Source organism: Antennarius striatus, chromosome 12 (assembly GCF_040054535.1).
Source record: "Antennarius striatus isolate MH-2024 chromosome 12, ASM4005453v1, whole genome shotgun sequence".
Taxonomy (NCBI): Eukaryota; Metazoa; Chordata; class Actinopteri; order Lophiiformes; family Antennariidae; genus Antennarius; species Antennarius striatus.
In genome coordinates this window covers 11,891,365-11,914,848 of record NC_090787.1, presented here as the reverse complement: position 1 = coordinate 11,914,848, position 23,484 = coordinate 11,891,365, and the positions used below count along the sequence as shown (strand labels likewise).

The following is a 23,484-nucleotide window of genomic DNA, read 5'->3' as shown; positions in this document are numbered from 1 at the left end:
GATGAATCGTTGGCTGGCCTTAATGCCATCTGCAGGTGTAGTGGCACAACTTTTTATTTCAAAATTCTTTTTTAAGATGAGTGCAAAACCCAGCAGTAGATATCCCGACACCTGCTTTAGTGTTTCAGATACAAATCGTTCTTTATGATGCAGGATTTGTTTGCTCTATAAATGGTACATACCAAATTTGTCCTGTATATGATGTGGGTATGAGGCAGACAAAGGATACAAAAACAGGTTTTGAAATACAATAATTTATTAAAGCATCTTTAAAGTCTGATATAAAACTTTTTTTTTTTTCTTCGAAACAATCCGAAATCTCAGAAATACAGTCATTGTCGACGGCAAGATCAGTCTCTGGTGTGGCTGCCGGCAGCTGACCAGATGGCATACGTGAGTGGGACTGGAGAGCAATGGAAGACAGTGATGCAATGTGAGGTAACTATTAAGCTCATTGGCAAACGCTTGACTCCTGTGTGTTCATTTACAGTGAAGGAGTGGATATCTCCCCAGGCCAGCAAGATAATACAAGGAAATGAGCATGGAGGATGCTTACGTTAAAAAACTGAAGATCAAAGAAGAAAATTTTGAAATTTGTCTATTGTTGGGTATAACTTTCTGTCACGAAATATTCAAATAAAAAATATTAACACAAATGCATCAAATCTTCTCCAGCACACTCTTCTCCTTGTTCAGTGAGCTTCTCCCAAATCAATGATAAATCAATAAATAAATACATCACCCCCACATGGCATTTGACACAACCTATGAAAACATACAAACAATCTTTAGACAGTCAAACCACAACAAGCAGCATCCTGCTGGTCTCTCACATCAGAAAGGCCTCAAGTCAGAACACAATTAAATAGCGCAAACCAAAGGTTTGGGCTTCCTTGTGGAGTAGAAGCATGCCTGGTTTAATTTTTAGTAACTGCTTTGGAAAAATACTGGACAGCAGTGGTTAAAGCATTACATCTCTAGTGATACAGTCTCTGTTCATGGTTGAGTTTCTTTATTTGGTGCATTTATTTGACTTATGAGATTTAAATGTACCAGTGAAAGCTATCGACTACCACTGGCCAAGGTACAAAACACTAAAATTTAAATTTTGTTCCTGAAAATCTTCCTCTGCACTAAACCTAATAGCCCAGAAAAGCTGAAATAAAATATAAAATAAGGCAAGATTTAGGAGATAAACTCCAAGAGACAGTCTGTGTTAACCTGAGGGAATCTCCATACAGGAGAACATTCATTATATTGGGATGCAACATCTGTAGAAATAACACTTAAACTCATTTAGCTTTTGAACCAATGTCTGTTTTAAATTGTGAACCAGGGTTTGGTGGGAAAAGAGAGCATATGTTTATCTGGTTTTCCTGAAACTGAAAAAAATTCTATGAAAATATACCTGAAGCACATTTCAAGTAAGATGTGTGAATTGACCAGTGTAACTGATGAGGGATGACAACATTCTTGTGGGCGGCATGAAGGGAAGCAACACTGGAAACAACCATAAAGCTTAAACTGGTGCAGATGTCTGAATATCTCTGTCTCTGTAGAAAAGGATCCTTCTGAACGTAGTTTGTCTGAGTTGCCAGTCAAACGCTCCTCTCTCTGCATCTCCTCTCTAGGCTTCTTTTTTTCCTCCATCGGAGTGAATTGATTGATTACATGTTTGCCTGCAATGTCAAGGCAATCACCTGATCCAGTTAGTTCCATAACTGGACACGGACTTCACACTGCAGCGCTTCTTCACGATCATGTTTATGTATGCTTTCATGATCTTTGTGATTTCTCCAACCTGGCAACGCACAGACAAAACGTACTGTCAGCAGAGAAGTGAGGAAAAGGAAAGATGTGCAGATGCATGAACACTGTTTTTTGGTTCTTTAAACAAATACAATACAAATGCACACAAATCAGATAATATTTAAATAATTTTGTTGATCATTTTTGTATCTTATTTGCAGCTCCTTGATGGAAAAAAAGAACCCCTGCGTGTGGCATATCAACAGAATGACATGTTGCACTCCTACATCCTACAAACTATAATATCTGTAGAGAACGGTGGTACCTGTGGTGTTTCAAAGAACATTTCTCTCTCATCCACAGTGATCTTGTAGGTACAGGGCTGTGGAGCGCCAAAGAAAATGATGTGCTCGTACGGGAAGGTCTCCAGAGGCTTAGGCTCGCCTCTTTTGTAGACAGACACATTTTCAGCGCTCACACTGAGCCAGAGGTCGTGAGGAAAGCCTCCCTCTTTGCACTGTAGGAGTAAAGCATGCAGGAATAGATGAACATCATCCCATGTGTGCAGTGTGATGTATTCACATTACATACAGACCCTTCAGTGAACCTACCTCGACATCAAACAATGTGGATCCGTAACCAGGCCACTCCTTGATGATGGTCATGTATTTGAGCATGGCCTGGTGCTGGTCTAGACCTTTGAGGCGGGACCACTTCTCCACCACACTCGCCCTGGTGGCAGACATTTCTTCCTTCACCCACATCTCAAGCATCTGCTCCTCCTCCAATCGCTGCTTCTTCATCGAGCCCGTTTTCAACCCTCTTCGGAGAGTCCCGTCCAGGAAGCTGGTCCTCCGGCGCTCTAGGGTTTGGCCACATCCTGAAGCTCCGCCCACCTTAGTAAACTGAAGGATGCGAGTCCGAAGTCGGCCCACGGGGTAGACGCTTTCCAGACTCCACGTGACCCGTGCTTTGTCTCCATACAGAAACTGCAGGCGGAGGGCGGCTAGGTGCTGCAGGGTTTCTTCTCGGGCAGGGAAGTGGCCACGGGTCAAACTCTCATGAGCCTGAAGAAAGAGCAAATCAACAATAAAACCAATGGCATCACATCATGGAGGACTTGATGAGAAAGTGTAATGTGAGGAAAACACACCTGCTCAAACATGAAGGCGAACTCCACCCCTTCTTTAGGCATGCTCTCCACATCCAGGAAGCAGTAGAGTTTGAAATACAGCTTCCACTGGCCGTCATCTTCACCTTCTTCACTGCCAACCAGTCTGGTGGGAAACACACAAGACTGACAGTTACTGAAGAAGCCTCTTGGATTAGAAACATCTTCAAGAAACGTTTTAAAAGTCCAGTGGATTGATTTAAACAACTTATCATTTGTAGAAGCACAACATGCCTTTCAAATTTAGCCAAAACATCCGCCACAAGAACTCTGCTCTCCACAGCTTTGTCAATGTTGTGGTTGTGTTCAAAGAGTGCAAACATGTTCCTGCTGTCCTCCATTGCCAGACCTCTGATTAGCTTCTCCACCACCTGCCCAAAACAAAGACACATATGTTAGTATGCAGAATATCCTTCCTTTTGCTAAGGTGTAAGAACATGTCAGTAATCACTGCAGCTGACCTCTCCAGCGGTGGTGTGTGAGTTGATGGAGATCTTGCAGGAACCTCCTCCATGGCAGTACACTGTGGTGGTCATTTCCTGTCTGGTGAGCAGTGCCATGATTTCCTCTTGAGAGGGAACAAACTCTCTTGTCTTTGTCTTCTTCAGAGACTCGCCAATAAAGTGGGCAAACATTTCGATCTCTGTACCAGGGAATAGCTCCCTAATCCTTAAAAAAAAACAAGAAGACAGTGAACATGAAGTTCCACCCAGTAGTTTTATGAATGTTGCTGCTCTCAAAAATGACATCTACCTCTTGAGGTGAAATCTGAGGTAGCGCAGGATGCCTCGGCTGGGCAGGAAGGTGCAGCTCATACACGTTAGGAGATGCCAGTGGGCACGGTTGGCAGGACTGTTGGGATGTGGGACGTGATTGGTTTGTTTGATCAGCTGACAGTAAACTTCATCTCTTAAAGATCTCAAGTCCTGACAGGTCTGGAGGATTCCCTGTATGATGGGTACAGGGTCTGATACCGCCTCCATCTCCTGCAGCGAGTTGAAAATCTTCACAGCCTCGTCCTGCAGGCTGGTGTAACCCTTTTCCTTTTGCACTGGGGGAGAGGGGCAGACAATGGATTTTCAAGGTAACGCACTTTAAGCTGATGCTTTTATTTGGAAGTTCTTCCTCGTACAGGGCGTACTGGAAATGGGTCACACATCATCTATTGAACACAGCAATATGTAGTATTATTGTTTATGAAAGGCCTGCGTATATGCTTTTTATATAATGAAACCGATATTACAAGACAGTTCACAACTTACAGGAATATAATAGTGAAGTAAACATAAACTTCATGCATGAAGACAGTTTTTCTCAAATTTGGTCCCTTGACGGGATCCCAAGCAAATCGGGTAAGATTTTTATCTTAAATAAACATATACATTCACAAAAAACATAAAGAGAGATAGAATCTAAGAGCATTTTGGTCATGTATTTATAATCCTCATGCTAACAAACACCTGAAAGCAAAGTTCTTAGGGGACAGAGGGAATTTTTTTTTTTGTCCTACCTATGCTTTTCCATATGATCAAGACTTCAATGTATTAAATAATATATCTTTCTGAGTGATTAGATGATTGATAGTACGTCTAAGATAAACCACTAGAGAAGACAGGATTTATAGTATATGGATTCTCTGGATGAGTCCTGTCCAAGAACCTCTCCTGTTTCCTATAGGCGGTTTTGCATCAACATTATTTAAAATGATTCATGTTGTTTGCGAGAGCTGCAAGTTACTATTTCCTGCTTTTCACATGGCATTATGTAAAATGACTTATTGTGTTTGCAGGATATTCAAGGTATATGTGTATTCCTTTCAATTATTCTAAAATCAACATGATGAGTTATAAACTAGCAGCACAGACCAACATCAGAGAACTTTGGCAGTGTTCATTCATGAATCGTAATCAAGGTAAAAGTTTCAAATATTGTATCTGTGACATTGGTTTAAAGTAATGAAGCCTAGCTCTTCTCTGACAGCATGTTTTGGGTCAAATTTAAAATCTAAATAGGACTACACTAGAAACTTAGTTCAAATCAACAGAAGCCATAGTAACAGCTTGGGAACACTCACAGTGAATGCTGACATCTCCATAGGGTAGAGGTAGAAGAGGGGAGTGCAAAGGATGCTGGGTATATCTCAGGATGGGGTTTCTCCAGTATGTCTGCTCCACGGCCTCCACATTCAGGCTGCTCTCCTGGAGGGGTAGAGAACTGGATCAGTGATCTTACAGCAAAGTCATGAATCAAGGAATCAAGGCCAGTTTTTCACAAATTAAAATTGTTTAAGGAAAGTTAATCAAGTCAGACTGGGAAAAATAACAGATTAGAAATTATGCTTGTCAACATTAATATTGCACTGAGGCTAGACAACAGCTAATTGTGAGCAGAAGACATTGAAAACAGTGTTTTTGGAAGAAAAAGCCAGGAATCAGAGGTCACAGCACACACTAAGTGAGTTAAAGTACCTCACTGTACTAAAGTGTGTGTCCCTGCCAAAGGGTTGCATCACTAAAAAAAAAAGAATTGGAGTTAAAATGATGTTAATAGCCATATGTTAATGAAATACAGCAAGTACTACATACCCAGTTAGTGGGATATATATAGCCAAGCATGACACTGAGCATAGACGCAGTTAAAAGTAGGTTAGCAACCTGGGCAGGACACAGGAAGTTTGTGAATACCTTGATGTCCCTGATGAGTTGCTGTGTTGGTGTTTCAATGGGAACTTTGCTGTCTATTGCTCCTTGTATGGCATTGGTCCAGCGCATGGCTTCATTTAGCAGTTTGGTGTACAGCCGGTACGAGTGTTTGCGTCCGTGGATGATTACATTCCAGTAGCCTGTGTGAGCGAGGCAGAAAGACATTGAAACAAAATGAAATGTTAAGGATTATGCAGAAGTTTATTTAATATGACTGAGAACGATGTTGATCTTGAACTGACCGGTGTCCTTGAAGACTTTCTCATCCGGCTGCACCACAGAGCAGAGACTGTTGAGAACCAGAGTTCCTAGTTTTGTGGCGCTGCGCTCCGATGACTTGTAATAATCCAGAGAGTTGGTGGTGAGAACAAACCAACGCTTCTTCAGCTTCAGAGAAGTGCTTTTAGCTCCTGTCTTCATCTCTTTATGTAGCCATCCTGAGAGAGGATCAATAAGTACTTTATAGAAAACATTTGCTTTGTTTGTTAAACTTTAAAAAGAAAATCCTCACAGACTCCAATGACTGACCTCTGACTAAGAACTCCTGTCCATCAACCCTGGAGTCACCCTTGGATTTCTGCAGCAGACCGATCCAGTGGTGCATCTCTTCAGGGGTGTCTGTGTTGCAGTGGATCACCCGGTTAGCAGTGATGATCACAAACGAGTTTGGTCTGTGGATCAGAACACACACATGCTGTTTAACACAGTAGAACATAGTTTGAATGTACCCTCTAGGTTTACTGGCTGTTCCTCACCTGTCGGGGCTGTCTGATGCACAAACGGAATCGATCAAACCAACATCAAGTGTGCCCTGGACAGAGAAAAGAGGGACGAGAAACATTTTTGTGATAGAAAGCGGTAAGTGTGAGAGGGTTTCAGATACCATTGATCAATCTGAAAAGCTCGTTGTGATCGAAAGGAAGTAATTGCCCTTAATGTGTGTTAATCGCACAGGGCAATGCTACACCAGTGTGTGTGCTCTGCTCCTCCAGCTAGAACTGCGACACGACTCATTTCTGGATCATCTCATTTCAGCAGTTTCATTCACATACTCCATCATTACAGTTGAAAAATGGAGTTGAGGCTGGGGCCCATGTAGCAGAGAAGTAAAACAGCACTAACCACTGCATTCTTGGGGTTGGCCTGTTCATGGTGCATCTCCATGAGCTGCTCTGGGCTGGCGCTGTGGACCCGACTCAGCACACTGAACCAACAACTGGATGGGGTTAGAGGGAGTTCAGAAAGTAGAATGTCAGCAAACGTATAATTGGAAATTATACCGTGAACTTCCACTGGCAACCACATGGGGGAACTTTTTCTCCACACATCATTTTAACAGGGAGCTGCTGACAAAGTAAAACACCACCTATAAAACAGCCACAGTTAGTCATTCTTTCTATATAGATCTATGGTACCTGGCATCCTCAGGAGACTCAGCATATATGTGGTAGGTCCTCTCCTCAGTCACTATGTTTAGTGCATTTTCCTTCTCATGATTGTCCACTATCTCCCTAATAAAAACACAAGACTTCATGAAGAAAATCTAAAAAATAAATAAATAAATCGCTTTTTTTTTTAAATTCTTACTTGGCTGTGCGGACATCTATGGTTCCTTTCAGTTTCTCTTCGCTGTCGTTCTCGAAGTACATGAGCTTCGATTCCCTCAGAACAAACCATCGCATCTTCCAGTTGCGACGTGACAAAGTTGACATCCCTCCTCCTTTCTTATAAAGCCAACCTGATTTGACTGAGTCTTGCTTGGCCCTAAACCACATGAAGGTCTCGTCCTTCAAGACGCACCAGCGACGACGCCACGGGATCATGAGACCGCCTGAAAGGACAAAGACGTACGTTTGAAACACCTCACACCAACATGCAAATATGAGAGCAAAGTGCAAGAAAACAATAACTAACATGTGAAATAATGTCACAAAGAAACCACACACATAGTGTTCAGCTGTGCATAATTCATCTGCATGCCTGCTGGGCAGTGATTTGTTATAACTACTCACTTTTCATGTACAGGTAGCCATGGAAGTACAGAGGCCTGCTGCCGTTCAGCAGATTCACCCTGCCATTAGAAACCTCCTCATCTGTGTCCACATAGCCATCATTGTCTTCATCGCTGTCAATGAACTGAAACAAACAAACACCAACAACTTTGATGATTCTATAACAATCAGAAATACCAACACAGAAATGAAATAGCTGCACATTTTGAGTGGTGTATCAAAAATAACCTCCTGATAGACTCAAGACGGCAGATTGCGCAACTGTCAATTCAAATTCAAAGTCTGTATGACCTTCTTCTTCCTGGTTTTTCAATCATCCTTGTTAAGATATACCCTCCTCACACACACACACACACACACACACACACACACGCGCGCACACACACACACACACACACACACACAGACACACACACACACACAAAAACCCTCCCTTCCATCTGACATTTCGCTGACCTGCCTTCACTGCCTGACTCTCTGTATCTGGGAATAGTTTCACGTGCTCTTCAGCAGAGCCAAAACAAATAGTTACAACAGTGCTTCACTCTGATCCCAACACGATCGGAGCCTTTCGATATGTTGACAGACGAGTCAGACCTACAGTATGTACGTGTGTGGATTGCTGTATGGAGTTGAGCTGTTGAATCAGACCACGAGAAAACTAGAAATAAAATTAAAAAAAACTGCTACAGTAGATGGACCACGGAAACTGAAAAGGCAATACTTTCACTACAAACTGATGGATTACTTAAATAAATTGTCTGCAATAGGTCTTATTTTTATAACATAGCATCCAGTTTGAACAGGAATAACTGTTTTCAATCGACTTCTGCTGGCTCCCTTACTCATCTGAATGAGATGATCAATAATTCCTCCCACATAAGTTCTCACCGAGTCTGAACTGACTCTGAAGGAGTCCAGGCTGTTGTGGGTGCAGGAGGATTTTCGTAACACCTCCTCATCTGTGATGTGGCCATCATTGGTGCTGGCCCCCGAGCTACCGTGAGCCTCCTCAAACTCCTCCTGGTCATAGTCTGACTCCGTGTCTCCCAGATTGGAATGGGACGGCTCCTCGCTCACAGGCTCAAAGTCTGAGCTCCTGCTGGCCATCTGGCATGAACATCTATCTCCATTGGTGACTACAGGAGGAGGAGGAGTCCAAGAGGATGGAGAGTTAGCTGTAGGAGGGCCATGACTCAGTTTGTTAGGGGTGGGAGAGGACATGTTTGCAGGTGCAGGAGAAGAAGCTGAGGAAACTGTGTCCACTACTCTTTCTGCAAAGGCGGGTGGAGGAGGGGGAACACTCTGGAAAACTTCCTTGTCCAGAGGAACCGTAGCTGGAGGAGGGAAGTCAGGTAAAGGAATGCACTCGTCCTCAGCGTGGAAACCCTCATCCACTTCCTCCTCAGCGAGAGGGGCTGTAGATTCGGTCGGATCATGGAGGTTCTCCTCACTGGAGAGGGATGGCTCCAAACCACCAAAGTCCAGGAGCTCCAAGAACTCCGTGGCCACACGAGAGGCCTCCTTCTCCAGCCTGTAGATTTCGGCATCCCTCATCTGGCGCAGCTCCTCCTTGGAGACGTCCGACAGAAGGGACACGCCGTCTTCCTGCTGCTTCTGCAGACGCTCGATTTCCTTCTCCAGACGCAGGATCTCGTCCATCTGACGACTCTCCTCCTCAGAGGTGTTGGTGTAAGACAGAGTTTGAGCCAACTCCTTCTACAGAAGCAACAAGGAGAGAAGGAAACTTATTAAAGCGCCTCCACACTTAAAAATGTCATTGTTAAGTGACATTTTTCACGTTGTATCTAATTGGAAACCATTTACCTTGTGACAAACACCATTGACCAGTGAGCTCCTACAAACAAATCAAAATATTTCGGATGATCAATAAGTGACAGATAAGTCTGACATCGCTTACAGCTGATCAGAAACAGCGGATTACCTTTTCTCGTCTGCACCTGCCACCATCCTGCGTTCCTCTTCTTGCAGCTTCATCAGCCTCAACTCCTCCTTCCTCATCAACTCCTCCTCCTCCTCTCTCCTCTTCTTCTCCTCATCAATCAGCCGCTGCCTCTCCTCCTCCTCCCTTTGCCTCCTCTCTTCCTCCATTCTCCTCTCCTCCTCTTCTCTCCTCCTCCTTTCCTCCTCCTCTCGCTTCTGCTTCTCCTCCTTGAGTTGGCGATGGAAGGATCGGCCCAGTCGACCTCTGTGGTGTTTCTGCAGGATGATGGCGGCCACTCGCAGGCGCAGGAACATACGTCTCCAAAAATGAGCCCGGTAGTTCTTCTGGATGGTGACGACGCTGGACAAAACCCTCTTGTATTGTTTCCTGATGATAAAATCAAACGCACACATTCACAGTCTATCCCATGGTGGGCGCGTGGACGGCTGAGTTTAGCCCTGTTGCTAATCTCCTACACACTGTGAATGAATTCAATGCACACTCATATAAACACACATATACACATGACCAGAGAAGGACCACACACGCCACTCTGACTTTGTGACCCTCATCCTGGCCTGGCCTCTGGAATAATCACTCCATGGCTTCTGACTAGTCTCACAACAGAGATAATGTTACAAATAATAATACAAAGGCATGACTTGTGTCTTTGGGGAACTTCCTGAGCCTGTCCTTAACAGGACCAGCCTGATAGGAAGGGAATTCGTACCCTGGATGCTGTCATCAGCCCCATTATACTCTCGCAACAGAGCTTTTCGGAGAACCGTATGCAGCCGTACATATTTCAGCACACAGGAGGAGCATTGATAAATTACAGTACGTGCCTTGAGGTGTCTGTTTTTTAAATGACAGGCAGATTGGTGAAAGAGTCGTGAAAAGATGTCAGACTTCACTGTATTTTACATTTACTTGTCAAGTGCTGGAGATGTTGTGACCATCACATTATTAACAAAAATACTAGATTCTAGGTTGTTAAATCATCTCATTCTCTGGTGTCTGACACTCTGAACATTTGTGTGTTTAACGGATCACATTTTTATCACATGAAAATGTGCTGGTTGTCTTATTTTTCCAAAGGAGTTTGAACTCTGTTCCTCTGACTCCCCAAATTAGAATTTATTTTGTGAAAATTGAATATGATAGGGTTCTGAGAAATTAAACATCATCAACAAAGGGATTACAAGAGATGCACAATGTATTAGGCTGTTTGACAGGTTTGCAATCTTTGTAAAAGTTGAGCTCTCAGAAGGCAAGTCAGCAAGTGTTAAAGAATTTTAGAGGATCTATAAAGTAACACGCACAGATACCAAATCTAACCCCCCCCACAAATACACACACCACGTTATACAAGTGTGCAAAGGCATGCACAAATGCACATAATCCCCCTCCCCCCCGTTCCCCAACACACAGGCTGTATACCTCTATTACAAAACAAACATTGACAACTGTCGCTGCCACTCACCCCTCCTCCACCCCCCCACCACCACCCCCCACTCACCTTGCCACATAGCTGAGGATGTGAGCGCGGATCACCATGCCAGCCCTGCGCCGCACCTCTTCCCTCTCCTTCTCCAGTCTTTGCTCCACGGCCTCCTTCAAGAACACCTGCGGGACGGGCAGCACCACAACCGACCCGGGGGGGGGGGGGAGAGGCAGCAGCAGGAAGACAGATACAGACAGGGGGGAGTAGGGGGAAGGTGGTGTTGTGGGGGGTAGAAGGAGAAGGGATAGGTTAGTTCCTCTTCTTGGTAAGGCTGTAAAAGAAGGCTGGCGGGGGGATGTGAAGGTCCCCTGTTGTCTGCTGGCAGAGCCCAGTGCCCACTGCAGAGGAAGCTGCGGTGCAGCTGAGGCTCAGCAGGCTAACCACCCTCCCTGACTGCAGAGCAGAGCTGGGGGGAGAGCTGGCACAGATTCTGCAGTGTTGCTGCTAAAGCTGCTGCTGCAGAGCCTCATTGTGTTAAGGCGTCCTTCCTGAGCGTTTCCCTACTGCTGCTGCTGCTACTGCTGTGCTGGTAACTCGACTGACGTGCAAAGGCAGAGAGGCACAGAGAGAGAGAAAGAGAGAGAGGGGAGGGGAGAGGTAGGGAGTGATGGAGGGATGAGGGGGAGGGATGGTGGCTGGTGTCCAGATAGAAAGACACACCCCTCATCGCCCTTAAGAAGGAAGGAGAAAGAGTTTGGTTAACTCTTCCCTCACTCCTGGAGACTTTTTTTGGAGGCTGACACCCACACTCTCTGGAACATGTAACAGCCTGAAGTTCCAAACATAAAACTTCATAATGTGAAGTGAAACTAAAAAACATGCAGATTTGATTCATTTGAGTCTGGGAGCAGGCTGGGTCACACAACCAGATGTGTATCTGGGTTTATTTGATAATGCCATATTTGTCGCTGGCCTCTACATGTGGGGGAGATCTCTCCTATGACTAAGTGTGTGTGTGTGTGTGTGGGTGTGTGTTTGTGTCCCAGATGTTCCACTAATCAAATGATCGCACAGCTGCAGCCCTGCCTGCCTCTGTTAAGTCTGTGAGAGGAGGAAGCTTCCACTTGGTCGACATCCTTCCCTTGTCTTAAAACAAATGGCTTGTAAACACACACACACACACACACACACACACACACACACACACACACACACACACACACACACACACACACACACACACACACACACACACACACACACACACACACACACACACACACACACACACTATACAAAATCCATACCACGTCACTTAGGCCCTAATCCTGGGCCCACACTTCCTCTGCACACAATCAGCACATATATAATTATGCGCAGATTGTTTCTTCAAAGGGAATTTAGCCCCCTTCCCACAGCCCACACTTGAGCTCGCAGAGACCAAAAATATTACGCTACCGTCAAAAGCACAGTGATGTTGAGGAACTGACAAACTCAGAACGGCTCTGTGGATGTTTTTGGGGTCCTTTTTTCTCCTATTTCTTCCTGTGTAGATACGTTACAGAGCAGACAGAGTCAGCCAAAGTTCCAGAATGTTGACCCTGGCTACAAAATAAAGCTTTGTAGAAATGCATGCTGCATGCATATGTGAGAACTGTAATAAACAGGAACACATGCACATTTGGGGCTATGCACCCAGATGAATTTTTTACAACCAGCAGGCATTATTAATCAAACTGGAAATGGATTTGGCAAATATTTCAACAGGCCATGTGTGCAGATGACACCGTTCACAGTCTGCCAGCCAAATGGGGTATTAAAAGGAAAGTGTCCTATAGGGAACCAACAAACTTGAAATGTCTCATTGATCTAAGAGCCTCAGAGGAACCACATCCTAGAGCAGGAAGTAATGCTGGACCGATGTGGATCTAGCTGATTTGGAGAAAGCTTATAAAACGGTTTTATTTATAATCCCTCTCTGCTGCGTACAGGGTGTCTGCGCCGCGTTCAACAAAAAGGAAGGAGGTTCTTCTGTTCAGATCAAACAAGTCATTAAATGTTAATCATTCAATGAGAGAGAACACAGAGCTCTGAAAGTGGGAGTGCATGACCGTTTGAAAAGTAGAGGCAGAGAAGAAGAAATCTTTGGTATCAGAGAGGAATAGAATAAGTCAGAGATAAGCATCAAGAGCTGGACTTCATGGTGCGGCAATAAGTTCTCCAATGAAGGAGAAGTGAGTTTGGGGTAGCCTTTGCAATGCTCCATGGCTGCTCCAAATCATTCACTGGGAGTTTCGCTTTTGGAATCACTGAGTGTGAGACTTAGTGTTCCAGCAACAATAAGGCTGGATTACTGTAAATCCCCGTACTGGGCTGCAGTTACAGTAACAATTGTTGATGTCAGGGTTTTCGGGAGAACTATGTGACTATGTGGTTGTCAACAGGAGTGCAGTAGATTGACCACAACCAGCCTGAAAAATGGTTGGGACCTGAGTCACAAGTGGGGCTGTCCCAGATTAACAGCTTGGAAGTAACAGCAGTTTGACTTCTTAAGAAACAATCAGTCCCAGCGAACACGACACTGAACCGATATGTCCTGACTTCCTGCAGATCTTTATAGCATTGTCCGTAATTTGAATTTCGAAAGGCTGGGGCTAAGTTGGGGTCGTGGTTGTGGTTACTCAAGGGCACGAATGCATGTAAAGCTGAAGTGAGTCCTAAGTGACAAAAACATGTTGGGGCATGTATGTGTGTGTGCGTGTGTGTGTGTGTGTGTGTGTGTGTGTGTGTGTGTGTGTGTGTGTGCGTGTATGTGTGTGTGTGTGTGTGTGTGCGTGCGAATACGAGCTCCACCTTTGTCTTCCCCAGCTGCCATTCTTTCTTGTCTTTGTCACGGACTATGAGAAGCTCTGAGCAGCCCTGCCTCTCATCGTCTGAGTGGACTTTGTTCGTCAGGATCATCTTGTATCTGTGGAAACACAGACAAGTCAAATAAATTTCATTCATTGTCCACCATTATCGAAGTACTGTTGAAGTTTACAATAATTTCTGGCATCTTGCAGACCTGCTATAGAAGTCCTTAAAGGTTCTGCGGACAGGGAATCCAGCCTTGCGGATCTTCACCGTTTCCAACATCCCAGAGTACCTGAGCTGGTTCAGGACCACATCTGGATCAAACTGGTTTGGCCTCTGCAGAAACAAAAAATATCAGAGCATTAATTCCTCTCAAAGAACAGTAACACAAACAGCTCTATATTTACTTGATTATGCAATTTTACAGCAACTGCTATAGATAGAAAGTTGACACACATACAAGCTTTATTCAGAACAACCGATGCTGTGATTATCTCTTAGTGGGAGATATGGGGTGGCTGCACACCGGAGCCCACACACCAGTTAAAAACATTTTTACTGCTGAGTCAAGCAGAATGTGAGCTGAAAAGTAAATGACCACAGAAGAAATCCACACCATCAGGAAGAAACCTGAACGGTGTTGAGCGACACCAAACCGTCCGTGCAGATCTGGGATAACTATCTTTGTTACAGATGATCCTCAATCCCTGCTTATCAAGAAGAAACTGATGTGTACCGTCTTACACCTCTACACTGGCTGCCTGCTCAGAGGGATCACACAAAGGCCACCATCACCCAGAGGACACAGTGTGCTTGGTGAGACCACAACATTCCCTGAATGTGTCAACCTAATTACAGGCTAATGCTACTATGCATGGAAAGACACACTTAAAAAAAAAAAAAGAACAGCAATATATGACGATAACGATCGTAACCAAACACATAAACGTACACACACACCCCACCCCTGTCCCAACAGCACCACCACGACTACGAGCCCTGACCTCTTCTATTTAGCAGAGGATTTAGGCAGCTGACGGAGGAACTGTACAGTATGTTGTTTTGTTGGAATGAAAATTAGCCGACCTTTCCCACAGTGAGTGTGTTCATGGAGATGGTGCAAACATGGTGTAAGTGTGTGTTTGTGAGTCGGCAATTGTGACCGAAGTTTGTGCACATGACCTACCGGGGGCCAGGTGAATGAATGTGAGAGAATAAGTGGGAGGGAGAAAAGTAGGTCTGTAGAGAAGAGTGGGTGAGAGGAGTGAGAAGACAATACTGTTTCTGCACTCATAAGTAAAAGAGAAGGAGTGGTGCAAAGGGAATGGGAGGGGACTTGCTGGAATACGCAGACAATCAGCACACTGTGAACATTAATGAGTAACAGCAACAGGGAGACGATCACAGTACTGCAGAGAAGTTCAGTGACTCTCACCGAGAATAATCACAGTAATATAAGCAGTGATCTCACGATGCAATATCCAATGAAAACAGCGGGATAACTGTGCAGGTTTTGGAAAGGACTTGCATTTATGTGGTAAAGAATGATGGAAGAAAAGAGGTAAATTAACGTCTGACTGCACCTCAGCCACAGCACTGTGGTCTTACTTTGGCATTCCACTGATGCAGCCAGATCAGCGGCGCATTAGCCAAGCCGCTGCAGCTGGAGTGGCCAGCACTGACCCCTGACCTCTGGTGAAGTGGTAGGAATGTGCTCTTACACAGTCTTTTTATTTACAGAATTACAACAACAGTCTTTGCACCAATGCAGGGGAGCAAACCCAGTTTATTGGTAATGATAATAAGCAGCAAAAACAAAAAGAATCGTTACTCTTCAAGTGGAACATTTGTATGACTTTGCAGTAATGAGACTAAATATTAGCTCTCAACCATGGGAGCTATGAATAGCTCCAAGGATGTTTAACTTCGCAGGCGCTGACCTTGACAGGACCTGGCAGGGTTTCTGACTTCTTTTTTTGTGCAATATAATTTACATGACCTACCTTGTCCATGTTTGGTTTGATGCAACGGACAAAAAACGGGTTGGAAGCACTTAGTGTGGCCATCAGGGAGTGAAGAGAATCCTACAATACGTCAGGAAAAAGAAACTGCAGGTCAGCACAGCAGAGAAACTGGATCTTCAGGTCAAACATATGATTATATGTCTAATGAGTTATTTACTTTATCATCTTGTGGGCAGAAATATCAGATACAAGTCAGCAGCCAAGTTGAAATCCAGACAAGACATACATTATTTGTTCAGGGCTTCTTGTGTTTTTCATAGATTGTATGTTGATTTTTTTTTTCCTGATAGCAATCAGTGTGTTTTAAAAACTTTTTTGAAATGGGTTTGAGCAGCTTAAAAGGAAGTAGCATCAAGAAAAATGTAATCACATTTTGTAAAATACAAATTTCTGCAGTGTTTGCCCTGTGCAAAATGGTAAAGTGTAGTCACTGGATTATATAAAGTCAAAGGAGTAAAAAACACAATAGTTCTCTCAGAAATGTTGTCAAATAAAATAATGGAGCAGAAGAAGTGAGAAGTACTCAAGTGAAGTAAGAATACCTCAAAACGTAAACGAGTATTCTTTGTGTTTCCACCACAGGGCCATTGTGTTAAAAAAAAGTATCACTAGAGCATTGGAAATGTTCCACTGTGCAATATTAGAATTGATCTACTGAAAAAATGCATCGTCTCTGGTTGGTTACCCTTCCGACCATGTTAGTCTAAAATCACGTGCACAAACAAAAACCCAGAGGATCCTTGAACCTCTCAGTCTTTGTCCGCCTCTCTCTCCTCGCTCCCTCAGACAGCCTGTCTCCAGCGAGGCCCTGCCTGGCAGAGCCGAGCATGATCGGCCCCTGGTCGGCCCCTCTCTGCCCAGCCATCAACCCTAATCCCCTGGCTTTAAAAAACTGTAGGCCGGGGCAGCCTGCCAAATCCTCCCCCTGCTCCTTCTCTCCACGCTAGAGTTAGGACATACTAAGCTAAGCACTCCGTTACACCCCCCCTCCACTGCCACAACCACATATTTCATACATCCCATCACCCATTATTCTCTGCAGATCAAATACACTGACTGCTTTCTGCCTCTCTCTTCCTGTCTAACCTCACTGTCAGGGAAACATCCACGTGTTGTGAGTTATGTGGGTGATCAAAAAGAAACTTTTTGGTGACACTAGTCCCACACTGGGATCGGGGATCATAGTAGTTTCAATCTCACCCTGAACTGAGAGCTGACGGTGGGCTTACGTCGGGCCGTGCCCATCTTTAGGGTCTCGTCTCCACTCCTGCTACCAACACGCTCAAACAGGTCATAAATGAAGTCAAGCCTGCAGGCAGACGGAACAGAACAGGTGGCTGTATGTTATACACATGACCTGAACCATATGGGTGTGTTCTTAACACGCAGAGGACTGAGAGTGTGATATGTTTACCTGCTGTCTTTGAGAATGAACAAGATGTCATCCCTGAAGGTGTCTCTGTTCTTCTCCAGGATCCCACGTACGTCATAAAGGACCTACGTCAGATGTGAAAACAAAAGCAAGTTTATATTTAACCTTTTATCAGGCAGGTGAGTGTTTTTAGTAATTTGGTTTTCTACATGACATTGAAATTTTTTGAAAGAAATTTTACAACATAAATGAAGTTTTGTTATGTCTTCCAATAACACACTAAAGGTGTGTTTTTGAATTGCAGGGGATTTCAATGAGTACCCTATAAAGACTTGAGGAGGAAGTAAGAACCGGGCAAGGAAGGAAACATAGACTTCCAGCTAGAGTTAAATGACAAATACATCAAGAAAATGAAATTATCAACATGATAAGGTTGATAATAAATAATTAAACAGATTATAAGCAGAGGCAGTCAATTGGTAACTTACAGTATTGTCCAGAGACAACCAAAGCTTATAACATATTCTGATAAGCAACAGCACATGTAAATAAAAGTGAATGGCTGACAGGATTGAAGTTTAGTATATCATTAACAAGCAGGAAATCTTTATCTAGGGTTGCATTTCAAATGTTGCTAACTGCTTTTCTGAGAAAAAGTTCAGTTTTATAAAAATGTATAATTATCATGCATTCAATGCATTTTCATGAGACAATATTAGACAGTTATTAAGCAGCGGCCCTGAGATGAATCCTAGCCACAGAATGAACCTAAATCCAACTTGCAATCACAGAACTAAAACTACAGTAAATGAAATAAATACCCCTAAATAATAAAACTTAACACGTGAGTACTTAGTTTAGTTGAGTGCAAAGTTGATTTTTGAGTCACAGAGGTGCTACGACTTAAATGTTTAGTGAATCTGGTCTTGTTTTGTATCTGAATGAGTGCTAAAGTGTAGTTGATTACCTCTCCGGCATAGTGCTTGATGCCAAACTGGTGGTCGTTCACTCTGGGCTTCACATAGTACGGGTTTGTCTGAGGAGAGAGGACACTGATTTGAATGCTGGTCATGTCTACTCAGTTGGTACTGATGTCAGCACTGAATGAGTCTCATAGATGAAGTGACGACAGCTCCTTTTGGTCTGACCCCTTTCACCTTTAAACCCAACACCTCAGGTAAAGGTCGGACTGATCTTAGTTTCGTAAGGCCGCTGTTTATCCTGTAAGTCATAGAAAACCCCTCTGGGTTTTCCGAGGACTGTCTTTTCTCCTGTGCACAAAGCTGATCGGGCCAGGAGAATGTCTGATCACATTTCAGCATTGTTTTATTTGCACGAGAGTGCAGTTTAGGGGCGTGTACGAGACGAACATGCAGGCGTTCAATGCTGCACCAGACACGCCATTCGTCTGCCAAGAAAGATGTTTAACTCTTTGAGGCTGTCTGAGACGGTGGGTGGTAATGGCCATTCTTCAGCTGGGGTTATGGTACTTTGATGCACAGATACGGAAATGTTTATACCTCTGTGAGTGTCGGAGATGTATAGGGCAGGAAGGCATTGCTACATGCATAAAACATGTATGGTTTTGCGTGTTCATGTGGACTCACTGCATGTCGGCTGTGCAGTTTCTCCAGAAGGGTGTAGTCTGTGCCTTTGGGGAAGCGACTTTCCTCATTGATAAGAGCCAACATGCCCAGTTTCTACAGGGAAGACAGACAGGAGGAGAGGGTGAAACACACTGCACTCATGACGGAACTGGTTATAACCCCACTGGGACACATCTGAACGCTTTAATTCTGCATCTGGGAAACTTCTATTGTCATGCACAGTGATACTAACACAGCCAGAAGTATCTCACAGAGGCTAAAACCTTCAAAGTTTGTGATGTTAATCAAGAAACTTTCTTCCTCCTCTGCGTAACCATCATTATAACTATGGTAAAAATAACACCCAAGAGTCTTAATGGTTCACCTCATCCATACTTCCAGTTGTGGGTTGGTGCACATTGCTGCACACACAACATGCAAAATGAGACGATATAATGATAGAGTGTTGGATGGAGGTCTATGTAAGCATGATGTGGCGCCTGGGTCGGCAGGCTCTGGCTAGCGGTTAGCGGTCGATGGAGGTGGTGGCGTTCTTCTCTCAGGGTCTGACTGACTGTTACCTTTTCTATGAGATCCAAACACTCTGCATTATCCATCCAGTCTATGGCCTCCCACTGGATCCCTTCCCTGTAAGAACAAAACACACACACACACACACACACACACACACACACACACACACACACACACACACACACACACACACACACACACACACACACACACACACACACACACACACACACACACACAAAAACATATATAAACACCATATTTTACTGAATTGACACGTGATGAACTATTCCCAAGTTGCTGGCCCTTTATACAAGAAAATAACTGTCTGAAAGGAGAAACAGATCTGATTCCAAGCTTTTGGCAGCTTGCCTTTGTTGCCATAAGGAGGCCAAACTCCCTTCCTGAGCTCTCTCTGTGTCCAGCAAATTAAATGTTTTATTTTCGATACATCCACCAGCATAGGAGCCCAATCTGTAGCAATGTGTGTCTCTAGGTTTTTTGGGTAAACATGTTTTACCTGTTGTATTCCAGCTGTTCCAGTGAGAAGATGTGCTTGTTGAAATACTCTTGGAGTTTCTCGTTGGCGTAGTTGATGTTAAACTGTTCAAACCTGTTCACCTGCAGGGCGAAGAATACATTTACAAACCATAATTTACTTTTCTTTTCCTCAAACATCTTAAAATGCACAACTTCTAAACAGTGGTTTTACTTACTAAAAAGTTCAACTTCCTGATTAAAAATACAGTACTCCCTTTCATTGAATGTATAATCCAGAATATATGAACAAGCAGATTTTACTCCTGCTTCCATGAAACTGATTCTGATGTCACACAATCCAAAAGCTATGTGTTAAAACTACTCGACTTACAGGAAGGACAGGAAACCATCTGCACATGAATCAAACAACTAAAAGTGGCAACAATATAGAAAATGTTATTTAAAAAATAAATCAAATAAATCATTGTATGCCTTCATAACATATAAGATACTCATGGGCAAACTTTTCTATTAAAATATCAAAACTTGAATTGTTTTGAAATAGTTGAAGTGATGACAAGTTTATGAACTAAATTAAACAATTATTAGTTGTAAGTGAAAAGTTGAAACTCATGAACATCTACCTTTAACAAAACACAACAATCCACTGAACGCAATGTCACGTGTGTCATGTGTATTCTTATGTGACAATGATAAAAACCACATATTCCCTCATCTTATTATTGAAGTAGAAAAAGGTGGTGCATGACTAAAGAATGTCTGTGCAGCTTCACTTTTGATGAGATTATCGGCCTGACAGGGTTGTAAACCGGGACAACACATTGTTTTTACGCTACATGCAGCCTAAGATGGAATGAGTGAGCCTTGACCTCAAAGTTCTCAAAGCCAAAGATGTCAAGAATTCCGATGGACTTGAAGTTGTCCTTTCCTTTTATCTTCTGGTTGATCCTCATGATGATCCAGGAGAAACACTGAGAATAAAGTGCCATTGCAACGGAGTCTCGTGAATCCACAGCCTGCAAAAAAAAAAAAAAAATCAGGATGCCAAGAGTCGATGTTATCCAACATACCAAACCAGTGAAGAGATAAGGGAGGGGAACATCTGCATTACACTGTACGCTCAAAAGAACATAGAGTATACAGTGACATACATTTATGTGCCTCTACTAAAACACTGTCATGTTTGAGTGGCTGGAAAATGTGTGAGAGGCCTCAGTGGAGAGCCTATGAAACAAATACTGGTTCAGAGACAAAGGTATGTTATGTCAGCGTCTGTCTGCAGGCAGCAAGTAAAACAAACTCTGTTGTCACAACAGACGCCGTTATTTGTCGTCTGCGTGTCTTCGGAGTGAAGGCAGGGCAGATCATAAATCCAAAACCTTGCAGGCAGACAAATTAGGATATTGTACAAACGTGCATTTAGATGATCGTCTCTTGTTTTATTGTCTTTCAACAAATGAAACTGCACCTACATTGTTAAAACCAAGCTTTCATAAATGCAGACAGGTCAAACCGTTCAGTGGGAGACGAAAAAGCAGAAGCTGTACAGCAAGTATCTACACACAATGAAGTGTTTGAGTATTTCCATGTTATGAGCACTTATTCTAGCTATTTTTACCTTTTTCAGTAAACTATACGGTAGCTATAGGTTCAAGTCACTGTACAAAATCAGACTCCACATAAAAATTTACAATATACTGCCAATACTTTATCTAGTGACCCTTAGAGGGGGTTTTCCCCCTCAGCTTGAGAACCACTGGACTAAGCTACCTCTCTCTGTGTCTCTCTCTCTTGTATTAGTGCATCTGTGTCAAACTAGTGTTTGTTTTTTATAAAATTTGCAATTACATATTATGTGGAATTAAAATCTACAGATAAAGATTTTGTGTGACGGTCAGTTTTGAAGACCACATGGACAAACAGCTACTAAGAACATCATCGTACAGTGTGGAAATCTATAGATCTATACATCAAGGATCAAATCATGTGACTAAATGTTCCTCTCAAGTCCAAGAACTAATTAAATGAATCCCTAATCGACATCTGAATGAGCTCCAATTTTCTCCAACTGCCGCAAAGTCTGCCTTCCAGTGAGACATCGTGTCCGTGTACGACTATGAAAAGTTGAACTGGCCAGCTATACACTTCCTCTACAGCATTGTACTTGACTTGAAAACAAAACAGGTCTGTGGCAGTGAGCACTGTATTTGGGGGCAACAATGCCACTGGACTTATGAGTAATCCATCATGCCCTGTCACCTTCTCTAGCTGATGTGAACGGAGCGCTGGTGGCTCCAGGATCTCCGTCACAGGGGTAAGAAGAATGGCTGTTTGTCCAGGATGGGGTGGGGGGGTGGAGGACTAGCGCAGGCTGTTGTGGGGTGGGTGACCCCTGTGACGCTGTGAGAAGAAGTCATTCTTACTGACTCCAGGGCTGGAATAATGAACTCTATTAAGAGACAAACTGCTTCAAAGGCCAGGCAGAGCGAGCAGCAACAGGCTGACAGCACAAGCTCTTTGTCCCGTGATGAAAAGCTTTCTTGTGACTTTCGTGTCCCTGTGATAATAGCAAAGGTCTATTCAGCATATTTGCTGATATTTATGTTCATGAGTGGGCTGAAGGCCTGAGCTCAGCCAGAAAGAATTGTGTCGTGCTTCACAATGTGCTTGTGGCACATGGTGAAAAGGATAACACATGCACATAAAGACTTGTGAAATATTCACATTAATTACAGACCACACCATGTATAATTGTAGCCGAGAGAGTCTGGAGTGAACTATTGCACCAACGTCTTGGTGAGGAGAAGACTCACTTCACCCCGAGTCATTGGCTCTATTGTGCTTTTGACTCAGATCACTATCATGATGGCTTCATTGTGCCAGGAATCTGGCAGACAAAAAGCAGGAAATGGCTGGGAGTCACGCAAGGGATCTGGAGAGGCATGTGAGGGAGAACAGGAGGCAAAAGGCTGTGTGTGTGTGTGTCACTGGGACAAGGGTGGGAGAGGAGTGAGGACAGGGGGCAACAAACAGACATCAGCTATATGTCTTTAAGTGTCTTTAAGTCAATAGAAACATTCTGATTCTTTGCTGGAGCAGTGGAGGGGGAAGTTGGGCCAGATGTGTTGGTACCTGCTCCACAGTGAGCGGCGAGCAGATCTCCTCTCCTCTGAGGATCATGGAGCGCTGGGTCAATACCTCCGACAGCTGGAAGGAGTCCAGGCCGAGCAGCTCGCTGACATTACTGACCACTGAAACCAACACAGATGTATTAGCTGCAGTGATTGTGTTGCTGAAACAGAACACAGTTCAGGTGACTCTCACTATGTAGACTGTAGTCCTATAGAGTCCATAGGAAACTCTACCCTGTCTGGTGGGCTGTAGTATTCTGTAAGACACCGTAGTTCACTTGTTCTTTGGAAAGGAGGTCAGACACAGAAAACAAAGGAGCCTTGAGCTCATGTTACAGCCTGTTCACTGCCGTGTCTGCAAATGCGGTGTCAATCAAATCCATTTAGAATACTGCACGGCAATCCAATATCAGCAGGAAGTTCATTTTCAGCCTTAAAAATTATCTTCTTCTCCAAATAA

At 43.7% G+C, this 23,484-nt stretch overlaps 1 protein-coding gene across 1 annotated transcript in view; it reads right to left on the bottom strand.

Moving 5' to 3' along the window:
• Nucleotides 1-238: 238 nt before the first annotated feature.
• Nucleotides 239-23,484, bottom strand: part of myo10l3 (myosin X, like 3) — a 45,887-nt gene continuing 22,641 nt past the window's right edge. Inside the window, exons 11-41 of the mRNA XM_068330230.1 lie at nt 23,026-23,144; nt 20,763-20,909; nt 19,913-20,013; nt 19,440-19,506; nt 18,880-18,972; nt 18,240-18,308; nt 17,315-17,397; nt 17,101-17,209; nt 15,880-15,960; nt 14,088-14,212; nt 13,877-13,991; nt 11,099-11,205; nt 9,580-9,966; nt 9,462-9,492; nt 8,526-9,353; nt 7,635-7,758; nt 7,210-7,453; nt 7,038-7,133; nt 6,745-6,838; nt 6,378-6,433; nt 6,151-6,293; nt 5,865-6,059; nt 5,605-5,762; nt 4,995-5,118; nt 3,674-3,971; nt 3,382-3,589; nt 3,155-3,291; nt 2,903-3,026; nt 2,361-2,816; nt 2,075-2,266; nt 239-1,801 (exon numbers count right to left, since the gene is read on the bottom strand). Of these exons, the coding sequence (XP_068186331.1) occupies nt 1,697-1,801; nt 2,075-2,266; nt 2,361-2,816; nt 2,903-3,026; nt 3,155-3,291; nt 3,382-3,589; nt 3,674-3,971; nt 4,995-5,118; nt 5,605-5,762; nt 5,865-6,059; nt 6,151-6,293; nt 6,378-6,433; nt 6,745-6,838; nt 7,038-7,133; nt 7,210-7,453; nt 7,635-7,758; nt 8,526-9,353; nt 9,462-9,492; nt 9,580-9,966; nt 11,099-11,205; nt 13,877-13,991; nt 14,088-14,212; nt 15,880-15,960; nt 17,101-17,209; nt 17,315-17,397; nt 18,240-18,308; nt 18,880-18,972; nt 19,440-19,506; nt 19,913-20,013; nt 20,763-20,909; nt 23,026-23,144 (5,216 nt within the window). The 3' untranslated portion in view covers nt 239-1,696. The remainder of the gene's footprint in view (nt 1,802-2,074; nt 2,267-2,360; nt 2,817-2,902; nt 3,027-3,154; nt 3,292-3,381; nt 3,590-3,673; nt 3,972-4,994; nt 5,119-5,604; nt 5,763-5,864; nt 6,060-6,150; nt 6,294-6,377; nt 6,434-6,744; nt 6,839-7,037; nt 7,134-7,209; nt 7,454-7,634; nt 7,759-8,525; nt 9,354-9,461; nt 9,493-9,579; nt 9,967-11,098; nt 11,206-13,876; nt 13,992-14,087; nt 14,213-15,879; nt 15,961-17,100; nt 17,210-17,314; nt 17,398-18,239; nt 18,309-18,879; nt 18,973-19,439; nt 19,507-19,912; nt 20,014-20,762; nt 20,910-23,025; nt 23,145-23,484) is intronic.